Raw genomic sequence first — 12,182 nt, forward strand, 5'->3', positions numbered from 1 at the left:
TATCTTAGTACATTACTCTCTTGATACCTGTTCCTGAGATGATTCAGAATGATAGGGGATCTGTATGTAGGAATTGGGGGGTGTGGATACCTTATTTTTACTTGTGATATGGTTCACTGAAGGCTTCTTTTCATTGTGCCATGGGTTTTTATCAGGATGCTCAGAAGCATTTGCTTTCGGCATTTCAATTTCAATATGTGTGGCAGATCTTGGGACAGGGTCTCTAAGAGAAACAGAAGCTTGATTCAAGTGAAGATTTTCCTAGGCTGGTAGATGGCAGGTGGGATTCAAAGATGAAAGCTCAGATGCTCTCAAACACTAGAGCATTACCATTACCTCGGCATTACCAAGATTAGATGTGGAATGTGCAGACCAAGGGAAGCTCCGAGCGTCCGAGCGTGGCTGGGGTAGGGACTGCCTTCCACGCATGGCTTAGCCAGGATGGGGATGAGGCGTTCTGGGCTGGTGTCAGGGCTAGGGCCCCAGACATTATGTTCAAATGTAGGAGAGGTACAGAGAGTGTACCACCCTGAGGCTACTGCATTCAAACGGGTCCAGATTGATAGGGAACAGTGTTCTTGATACAGTGTTAAATGTACAAAGCAGATAATAAAAGAATATATAAGGAGGAGAAAGGTGTAGATGGACAGACATCAGAGCAGACTAGTGGCCATCTTTAGGTGGTGGGTTTGTGGTGGTTTTGAGATTTTTATTTGCAGTGTCCTTTATTATCTAATTTTTCCTCAGTAAACAAGTAGTGCTAGAATAGTTTTTAAAAAGCTTTTAAAATAAAACAAAACAGTGCTGGGCAGGCATTTTCATTCATTCAGTCAACCTCTGTTGCCTGCCAACTTTGTTCATGGCTTTGGCTGGGCTCTGGGGGAGCCCACCCCTGAATGGATCAGGCAGAGGAGTGCCTTGCGGGGGACTCAGCCACTGTCCGCTCCTGGTGCCAGGCAAGTGGATTTCTTCAGGGAGGTTCTGTGTTTCCCCAAGGGCCTCTCCATGGGTTGTGCCTGCATAGTTCTTGCCTGACAGGATGGGGAATAACTCACCTTTTGTAGAGTCTGACAGTCCCAAGGTTAAAGCTGCTTTATTCTCATTCTCTGTCCTGGCTTGTTTGTTTTCACCTTTGTCTGTCTGTTTTATCCCATTCACAATATTTGGTGGTCTCCTTTTGTCTTCCTAGAAGCTTGAATTTACAGAGATTCCGTTTTTCCTTTTTGGTTATCACTTCTTTTGTTTCCATAAAGTTGCAGGGCTAGTTTTTGGCCACATAGATAAACAAGTTTGAAATGCCTGTCACTGGAGAATTTACCCTCAGGGCTTGCTATATTTGTGGAGGTGACATATCAGCCTGTTTGCTTATATGGGTGAACTAGAATTGAACTGTTTATAAATCAGTCAGACAAGCTTTATATATTTGTGTTTAAGAAATTTCAAGTCCTGGCAGGATACTCAGTTTATTAATTCACATCAGAATTTTGAATGTCCTTAGATACAGCTAATGAGTCACTTTAAGAAATTTTTAATTTGTTACCATCTTAGTCATAATTCCTTTTCTTCTTGATTAAGAGAAATTGTGTTGAAGCTGGATGGGTGGTTAGGTGTCATTTGGGTAGGAACCAGTCACTGAGGAAAGATAAAAGGCATAAGGCATAGGCTGAGGTCATCTATAGTAGAATGTTTTTCTTCTCTGGCTAATCTTACTTATTCATTCATGGTGAGAATATTTACCAGTCAGCCAGCGTTTATGTAGGATCGTGGTTTGTATCAAGAGTGATACAGGGGTACCTGGGTGGCTCAGTCGATTGGGTGTCTGCCTTCAGCTCAGGTCATGGTCCCAGGGTCCTGGGATCGAGCCTCACGTTAGATCGAGCCTCACGTTAGGTTCTCTTGCTCAGCGGAGAGCCTGCTTCTCCCTCTCCCTCTGCCTGCTGCTCTGCCTGCTTGTGCTCTCTCTCTCTGTCAAATAAATAAATAAAATAAAATAAAGTGATACAAGGAAGTATGACTGTGGTCCCTTACCTGGTTGATGTGAGAAGGTACATTCAGTGAACGTCCATTGGGTCACCGCGTTTCACCCTCTCTCTAGTCTGGTCCATCTGCTCTTGGCACATCTCTCTGCTGTTCAGAAACTTCCAGTGCCTATAGACGCAGGCTGAGCTGTTTAGTCTGGCATTTGAAATTTCTAAAAACTTGTATGCCATCTTGCCTTTTCTGTCTTGTCTTGTCATGAAGCCCTCTTTTCATCCAGCCAGTTTATCTACCCAGTTGGTTTCTGTAACTACCCACCCTCTCCATGCTATTTTCTCTCCCTTTTAATCCATTCTTACCCAATTTTTCAAAACTCGTCTCTTGGTTTCCATGTTTCCCACAAGCTGTTCCCTAACCTCTCCAGCTGCCAATGATATCTTTCCCAACTCCACTGTTACTGGAAGCTTTAGTTATTTGACCCTTAAAGCAGTTTGTCTTCCCTAGTTATAGTCTATGCATGTGCCTTGTGTTCCTAACCAGATCTTAAGCCCAAGGGGCACCTGGGTGGCTCAGTTTGTTAAGCGACTGCCTTCATCTCAGATCATGATCCCGGAGTCCTGGGATCGAGTCCCGTATCCCGCATCGGGCTCCCTGCTTGGCGGGGAGTCTGCTTCTCCCTCTGACCCTCCCCCCTCTCATGTGCTCTCTCTCAAATAAATAAATAAAATCTTTAAAAATAAATAAATAAATAAAAAGTCCACATGTGAAGCACATATTAACTGATAACATTCAGGGTCCAAGAAAATAAAAAAAAAAGAGCAGTGACTATTTCATATTGTTAGTGTCTTCCATGGGACCTAGCACAGTGCTCAACATGAAGTATGTAGGTATTCAAAATATTTGCTGCTTTCCTGAGAAAACTATGATCATGCTATAGTTTTGACTAAGTAGAAATGACAGGTAAGACTCACATGTTCCAGGATTCACATATGGACTAAAATGGTCCCATGATCTTGGCCTTTAAAAATAAAGCTATAGATTATAGACCTATACGGGCAGCTGAAAACCTATGAGCAGCCTATGAACTGTAGACCTTTTGCTGTAGTTGAGAATCAGGAGTGAGTGAAGTTTGAATAAGCCCCCTTAGATAATTCTGATATCCTCCTATGCCTTACCTCTTGAGGCTCTGTTTTATAATATGCAAGAATTGTTAATATTGAATATCCTTCAGGCAGCACTCCGTACACATTTAGCCAAGTCTTTTAGTAGCCCTTGGCTGATGCAGATTTGAGATGATGCTAACCCAAGCAAGTACTCAGCTCTTCGCCATTTGCAGTGAATTGGAGCCCTGGCCAGAAATAGACTTGATATTTTCTTTTTTTTCTTTTTCTTTTTTTTTTTTAAATTTCAAGTTTTTATTTAAATTCTAGCTCATTAACATATATGGTAAAATTGGTTTCAGGTGTAGAATTTAGTGATTGATCACTCGATGATCACCAGTGCTCATCACAAGTGCCTTCCTTAATACCCATCACCCATTTAACCCATCTCCCATCGTCCTGCCTCCATCAACCCTCAGTTTGTTCTCTATAGTTAAGAGGCTCTTAGAGGGCGCCGGGTGGCTCAGTTGGTTAAGCGACTGCCTTCGGCTCAGGTCATGATCGTGGAGTCCTGGGATCGAGTCCCGCATGAGGCTCCCTGCTCGGCAGGGAGTCTGCTTCTCCCTCTGACCCTGCCCCCCTCATGTGCTCTCTCTCTCTCATTCTCTCTCTCTCAAATAAATAAATTCTTTAAAAAAAAAAAAAGAGGCTCTTAGAGTTGACATTTTCTTAACAGTATCGAGGAGCCTGAGAATGCTAGAATAGAAAGGCAACTCCTGTGTGCTCAGAGTACCTAAGCAAGGTCAAAATTCTCCTTAGAAAATAATTTTGGTTTTCCTTAAACCCTGGCAGATGCGCAGTTGATGCTTCAAAGTCCTACACCACCAAGCATGGACACAATAATTTTAACAGAATATTTGTTTTAAAGATGTAGTCAAAACCCACCAAATTATTAAGAACAAAACAATTACTTAAAACATTCACCAAATGTTTAACTTTGAGTAACGTACCTTCTTCATATATTCTGCAACATAAACTAGTTGGTAAATATCTAGTAAGGTAAACTGAATGAGGTAACTCACTGTTTGGGACAATTAGTTTTAATTCAATTAAGACAATGACTTTAATTTGAGAATAGTAGCTCTACAGCCCTTTCCTCTGGCAGTATTTGTGGTCAGCAGAGCCCGTTATTTATCAAGGCAATTTCCAGATCATGGTAATGCAATCATATGGTCTGCTTACACGAGAATACTTATCTCTCTTGACACCACCAAGAGATATTGGACCATTGAGGAGTGACTTACTCCCCTGGAAATACTGTTTACCAGGTTTTGTGGTGTAGATGGAGAGACTCTATATGGGCAAGTATACACAGGGATTTCAGTATTGAATTCATATACAGTTTTAAGTGACTCCACTAAAAATGGAAACTGATGTTCTTGACCAGTTTTGCTTAGTGATACTAAAGAATGTAACAATGGCCTGTAGTGGAATGGTTTTGTGGTCTCCCTGTGTAAAGCACTGAACCTGCAAAACCTAGGTTTGCCGTTTATTAACAAGGAAATTTACATATCATTGTTTGTAACAGTAAGGTAACGACCAAAAGGCCTAACGTTTGGGATTAAATCAATTACAGTCGACATTCAATGGATTACTCTGCAGCCATTAAGTGGAAAGAAATAGAATGGTGTGCCTGATATTGAATGATTTCTCAGATATAGTTCAAATGAAAAATAAAATCAAGGGGCACAACTGTATGTATAATATGCATATTTGTGGGGAAAAAGGAGGTAAACTAAAAGTACGTACTTGTATAAACAAATTTTTTAAAAGGAAAGCTGAGATGCTTTTGCATAGTTGTCTATGTGGAGGGGCACTGGGAAATCTAGTATGTGGGTTTTTTTAACACTTGCATTTGTTATTTTTTCCACAAAAATATCTACTAATTAAAAAAGGAAATGAGCACATTTTTGCATAAATGTTCAATAGATCTGTAACTTAAAAGAAAGTAAGGACTTTCTCTTTAAAAAAAAATTGGTTTGACTGAATGTGAAATAGGTACAAAAGAAAATTTATATACTGTGTGTAAGGTATAAAGAGTAACTATGCAACAAACACTTCTAGATCCACAACCTGGTTAAATAACGGAACATTTCTTTTGAAGCCCCTTATATAATCCTTCCTAATTCCATCTCCTTTCTTTTCCCCCTGGAGAAGTGATTGATTACTTTTGCCAATTTTGTTTTTATTTATTCCTTTGCTTTTCATTTTTTTATCACTTAAATTTGTTTCTCTAAGCGAAGTATTATTTAGTGGTGCTTTATTGTAAACTTTGCATAGAAGGATCATATTACGTGTGTTCTTTAACTCACTTTTTTCACTTAACATTATGTCCCTGAGATACATCTGTCTTTATACATCTGTAGTTCATTCAGGTTTACTGCTCTACAGTATTCCCTTGTGTGAGTGTACAGTTGATTCACTCTACTCTTTTTTTTTAAGATTTATTTATTTATTTGACAGAGAGAGAGAGAGAGAGAGAGACACAGTGAGAGAGGGAAAACAGCAGTGGGAGTGGGAGAGGGAGAAGCAGGCTTCCTGTGGAGCAGGGAGCCCGATGCAGGGCTCGATCCTGAGCCGAAGGCAGACGCTTAATGACTGAGCCACACAGGTGCCCTGATTCACTCTACTCTTGATGGACATATGGCTGCTGTGCATATGATCCTACAAGCCTTCTGGTGCCCATGTCCAAGAGTTTATTAGGCCATTTACCTCGAAATAGCATTTGTGAATCACAGGCTAAACACATCTGTGGCTTTCAAGAAAATGCCAGATTATTTTTAAAATTGTTGTAGTAATTTTTGTTTCCATCAACAGTGTCTAAGAGTTCCAATACTTGTTATTATCAGACTTTTCAATCTTTGCCAGTTGATATAAAATAGTCTCTCAGTACGATTGAGCATCTTATGTTTATTGGTCACTAATGTTTATTTTCTGTGGATTATATTTTATTAGGTTTTATCCATTTTTATATTCAGTTGTTTGTCTTTTAACTTATTGATTTCACTGGAGTTCTTCATGTATTCTTGTACTAATTATGCAATTCTCAGTTATACACATTACACATTTCCTCCCCATTTGTGGCTTGGCAATAAAAACATTTACTTCCATCATTTTAAAACTTTTTTGTTATGGGAATTTTTAACATATGTAAGAATGAAGAGAATAATATAACTAACCCCTGCATATCCATCACTCAACTTCAAGAATTACCAACATTTTGCCAATCATATTTTGTCCATTTCTTGTCCTCCCGAGGTCACAGGCATCATGTCATTTTTCCCGTAAATACTTCAGGATGCATGACTGATTTGATAAGAGAGTTTAAAAAGAAATACATCATGCTATTATCGTGTGTAACAAAGTTAATAATTCTTTAACCTTCAACTTTTCCCAGTTGTCTTAGGAATGTCTTTTTATAATTGGCTTCTTAGAATCAGGATCCAAACAGGGTCCACATGTGGTTAGTCTTTTTTGGCCTCATAAGTCTGCTAAGTCTCTTAGTCTCTTTTTTTCATAATGTTTGATACTCCTCCTCTGCCAAAAATACTTTGTACGTGTATTATTTTGTGTTTTTATGTGTGCTTTTTGTGTGTGTGTAAAAATTTTTTAAAAAATATTAATTGATGTAGTTGAATATATAAATTATTATTTTTATTGGAATTGCATTGTATTTGGTGAGAATTTCCTCTTTATAATATTGAATCTTCTTATCCATGAACCTGGCACATCTCTCCTATTTAAGGCCTATCTTTTCTTACAGCATCTCCCTATAAAAAGTATGATACACCAATGTAGAAGAAAAAGAATCTTGCACCTGAAACTAATGCAACATCGTATGTCAACTATACTTCAATTAAAAAAAAATTTTTTTAAAGAAAAAGACAACATTTGCCTCTACCTCACACCATACACAAAAATTAATTTGAGATGGATCATGGACCTCACAATAAAAGCTGGAACTATAAAACTCCTAGAAGGAAACAGAGTATCTTTGTGATTTGGGGGTAGGCAAAGATTTCTTAAGCCACAGAAAACATGAATCATTAAAAAAAAAAAAAGGACCCAGTTATTGGACTGAAAACTTCTTTTTTTTTTAAAGATTTTATTTATTTATTCATGAGAGAGAGGCGAGGGAGAAGAAGTTTCCCAAAGAGCAGGGAGCCTGATGCGGGACTCGATCCCAGGACCCTGGGATCATGACGTGAGCCGAAGGCAGATGCTTAACCATCTGAGCCACCGAGGCGCCCTGGACTGAAAACTTCTGCTCATCAGAAGACATTATTAGGAAAATAAATTGGCAAGCCACAGACTAAGAAGGTACATGTAATGCACATGTTTGGCAAAGGAAGCAAGCAACCTAATGTGAAAACAGGCAAATATTTTGAATTGATACTTCACAAAAGGCCATATCAATAACCAAAGCACAAAAAGAGTGTTTACTATCATCATTAGTCATCAAGAAAATGCAAATCAAAACCACAGGAATCTACCACTAGGAGGGCTAAAGTAGATAAAGAGAAAGACAACAGCAAATGTTGGATAGGACACAGAGCCACTAGAACTCTAGTTTATTGTTGGGGGGAGTATAAAATGCTCTAATTATTTTGGGAAACTGTCAGTTTCCTAAAATGTTAAACATACTGGAATTTTATTCTCTGATACTTATTCAAGAGAAATGAAAACATGTACACAAAAACCTTGTATAAGAATGTTTCTAGCAGCTTTATTCATAATAACCTACCAATGGATACAGCCCATATCTGTCAAGAGGAGAATGGATAAACAAACTTGTATATTCACACAATGGAATACTACTCAACAAAAAAAGAATCAAACTATTGATACATAAAGTAACATGGATAAACTATGCTGAGTGAAAAAAGCCAGACACAAAAAATTATGTAAGATATTATTACATTTATATGAAATTCTAGAATAGACAAAACCAAATTGTAACAGAAATAAACTCAGTGGTTGCTCTGAGTATTGAGAGTTGACCAGGAAGGGGTACAAGGAAACTTTCTGGGATGATGGAAATTTTCTGAGTCTTCATAGGAGTGGGTTACATGAGTATAAGCATTTGTGAAAACTGAATGGATCTTGTCAGAATTCAAGAGTAGTGTTTATAAAGACGGAAAGTTAATCCTCACAGGTGTCAGCTGAGATTGGATGTCCAGAACCGTATGCACGAAATCTGTGCCTCTGATAACCATACTCCAGACCAGTGGTTTTCCACTGGGGACCATTTTATCCCTCGGGATACATTTGGCAATGTCCAGAGACATTGTTGTTTCCAGAGACATTTTTGATTGTCATGACTTGAAGGGGGAGGGATATTACTGGCATTTGATGGGTAGAAGCAACAGAGGCTGCTAAATATCCTACAGTCACATGACAGTCCCCCACAACAAAAAATTATCTGGTCCAAAATATCATTGGTGCCAGCTTGGAGAAACCTGTTCTAGACCTGCTTTTCTTACAGAAGCTGTCAGCCTTAGCCAACCAGATGTTGATTATATTCATGGTCCAAATCAGTTGTGGAAACTTGGCATTTGCAATTTCTTCCCCAATAGAATTTAATATCAAATATTTGTAAATATACATAACCTTAAATTTTGAGATAAAATTCCATGTGTCAAGAGCACTTCCAAAATCAAAATTAAATGTTTTGTTTTGATTGTTAAATTTTTAAGATGAGGTTTGTTCTTAACTTTTTTTCATTAAATATTCAAGCGAATGACCTTGGCTCTCTTCCTTTAAATAAAGTAAAATAAAAAGGCTTTATTATTAGATCAGAGGAAATAAAAGATAGTAATTTGTTTTTCTTCCCTTTACAGAATGACAGGAAGTGAATTCTTTTCTCGTTTCCCGGAACTCTATCCCTTTCTTCTCCAACAGCTGGAAGCTGTAGCTAATTCTGTGGACAGGTAAGAAGAGAATAGGGTGGGACACAGTGAAATCGGAAGTGAATTACTTCATTAATCGAGATTTTTTCCTCCAGGCAACAGTTTTTAATCAACTCCTTCCTTGTAACTTAGATGGATTTTTTTTTTAAGTGCTTCTTTATTATATCCTGTTGCGTGACTCTACAGTAGATTTGTACCTGAAAAGTTGTATAAAATCCTGTTTTGTTTTTGTTTAGAGTTGGGGGGAGCGAGAGGGAGAGAGAGAATCTTAAGCAGGCTCCAAGCCCAGCACAGAGCCAGACACAGGGCTCTTATGACTCTGAGATCATGACCTGAGCCAAAATCAGGAGTCAGACCCTTAACTGACTGAGCCACCCAGGCGCCCCTAATATCCTGTTTTTATAATATGTTTTATATTTTTAAAATCCTGTTTTATACTGTTTTTTCAAATTCTGTTTTCAGTGAACATATTTCAGAAACCAGCTTCTTAGAAACACAGCTTCTAAAAAGATTTTCTTCCCATGATATTTAAAAATCTCTGTGTTTGCATACTGAGTTTGCTGTCACTAACACCAGCCATTTTTTCTTACTGGCCTGTTGCAGTTGACCATTGTGAGAGTAAACAAATAGCTGGCTGGTCTGGTCACCTGTGACCAGAAATGGTACTGGCATGCCTGACCCTAGAAACAGAAAATAAAACCGTTCAGAGGACTTCGCGTCCGATGAGGGCACATAGAAAAGTTTATCATTGTCCTTTCAATCACATCCTGTACCGACAGTGGAATTTTTAGAATGGTGTCTTAGAACATGTGCTTTTTTATTCTTCTAGCCATATTTGCACTTGATATGAATTTATACTCATTATCTGTAATGGGGAAGTAAAATAACATCAATGAATTTTACTTCTGTTTATGATACATTTCCTCACATTAGTAATTTGTACAGACAGACTTTTCTGGCCCCAGTAAGTGACCGTTCAAGCTTTCATAAATACATTTGGCTGTTGAAAGTTTCACATTTCATACTGTGGAACTCCTCTCTGCTGTATGAACAGCTCAAATCAAAACACAGACACGAATTAACAATTAGCTTTGAGAAGAGAATCGTGGGCTGGAGCCCAACCCATGGCTTTGCCAGTAGCTCTTCCTTATTTGCACATTAGGAATATATGAAACGAATGGAGGGGAAAAAAATGAAAAAAGGGAAATGATCTTCTGATCATAGAGAGTCTCACTTTATATTCATAATCATTTAATGAGAAAAATGTTTGAAGGTAGTGTCTCACCTCTTAAATTTTAAATCTTTTATGTACAATCACTTGTTTTTCAGTGATACAGGAGAACTCAACCGTCATCCAAGCATGTTTCTCTTACTTTTGGTGTTGGGAAGACTCTACCCTTCCCCGATGGACGGCACCTATTCTGCTCTCAGCATGGCGCCTTTCATTCCGTTCATTATGAGGTAGTGTGTGCTTTGTGGAAATAATGGGGTGGGTATGGGGGCAGTATGAGGTATTTTAACTTGTTCATATTTCAGAAAGTGTAGTTGGTTTTTTATTATTTCTTGTTTTTTTACTTTGGGAGGGGTCCTGTGAAAGCAGGGGCCTGGGGGCTATTGCCATTGCCCGCAACTGGTCTCCAGTGTTTCAGAGGAAAGTGCTTCTATCGTGGGTGCAGAAGCCCATAGCCATAGCCAATGTTTAAGTAATGTTCCCTTGGCACTCTGCCTGCTAGTGGATGTATGGTGTTGATAGGAGCTGCCTGCTTTTGAAAACATAGCCTGGGTATTTGCATTATCCCTGTGTTGAGCCTAGCCAGCATGAGGCAGGCTTGGTCCTGGCATTATATCCCCTGTCCTACGGTTGAAAATGACATTTGCCTCCTGTCTCTGGAGGAGTTTGCTAGTGGGTGCAGGGGGTATCATCTAGCTGTCCATATGTGGCACAAGTTCACTTCCTACTCAGCTTCTCTTTCAAGACTGGAGCACCTGAGAAAAAGCATGGAATTATACATGGAATCAGATGGTAACAGGCTTTTCTGCTCCAGAGCCTATTGCCTCTTCCTCTGTTACAGTTTTTGAGGTGTATTTGCCAGCTTCTTCTGATCACCTTTTTCATTTTCAGATCAAAGTCCTCAATAAATAGGCCTCCAAAAAGTCTTAAAAATTTTCTTAGGGAACATTTCAGAAGCCCAGTCATATTAGTTAGCTTTTGCCTTTCTGCGTACAACTCGATAAAGCAGCACTTTCATTTTTATTTAGGTACCAGAAATTGAGATAGAGCAGAACGTTAAGATACACCAAACTCAAGAGAATGTGTTTGTTATTTATGTGGTGTCCTGGGTTCCACTTCCTGGTTTCACAGAGCTGACTGATGCATTTCAATGTGAGAAACCATGAAGCGCGAGATGCCTGCCTGTGATTGCTGCAGCCATTTGTTTGCACCAAGCTCTGGCGGTGGCTCTGTTATCTCCGATCACAGAGATGACTCACTCAGATGGGGTTTTTGTTTCCTGATACACAAAGTTACCAGTCTCTTGGATCCAGCATTTGGTGATTCATTTTAGGAATTTGGGTTGTAAATTTTACTTTCAGGAGCATTTAAAAATTGTACTTTCACATATAACTGGAAAGAACTGAAAAATGTTTCAGAAGGTTGATGGGGTGGGGGAGGAAAGGCACATGCTCAGAATCACAGAAGGACATGCTCTAGAACTTTGTCATTGTGTGTTGAGAACATTCCATTTGTGGAAGCTTATTACTAATCAATCTGTTATGTGTTGCATCCTAGAAACCAGAAATTACTACATTGAAAATATCCTTCCTGTTATTTAGAGTCTACATATAATCAGAATGCTCGTATTACTAATTATATTCAGAGCACTTATTATATAACAAAGATTGCATTAATGTAGAAGATTTAAATATTGCCATAAAGCCAGTGTCCTTAGTGTATTGGTTTTTGTTGTTGTTGTTGTTGTTGTTGTTTTAACTCAAAAGGCACAAAGGGTCCATTCCACTGTCCTTCCAGGGAAAATGTCTTGGTCAGTAGTTGCTTTCTATCCGAATAAGCATTCATAGAATGCCACCAACAGCCCAAGTGCCACAATTGATTCCTTAGAGTGTCAGTAGGCTCTGT

At 38.8% G+C, this 12,182-nt stretch overlaps 1 protein-coding gene across 5 annotated transcripts in view; it reads left to right on the forward strand.

Annotated features, from left to right (window-relative positions):
- Positions 1 to 12,182, forward strand: part of THADA (THADA armadillo repeat containing) — a 322,099-nt gene that overhangs the window by 130,070 nt on the left and 179,847 nt on the right. For all 5 annotated transcript variants that reach the window (XM_028103861.2, XM_088026549.1, XM_088026548.1 and 2 more), the window contains 2 exons: positions 8,978 to 9,067; positions 10,376 to 10,507. In XM_028103861.2, the coding sequence (XP_027959662.1) occupies positions 8,978 to 9,067; positions 10,376 to 10,507 (222 nt within the window). The remainder of the gene's footprint in view (positions 1 to 8,977; positions 9,068 to 10,375; positions 10,508 to 12,182) is intronic.

The sequence above is a fragment of the Eumetopias jubatus genome, unplaced genomic scaffold, assembly GCF_037043125.1.
Source record: "Eumetopias jubatus isolate StellerSeaLion01/CBP00866 unplaced genomic scaffold, mEumJub1_p1.0 scaffold_9, whole genome shotgun sequence".
In the NCBI taxonomy this organism is placed as follows: domain Eukaryota; kingdom Metazoa; phylum Chordata; class Mammalia; order Carnivora; family Otariidae; genus Eumetopias; species Eumetopias jubatus.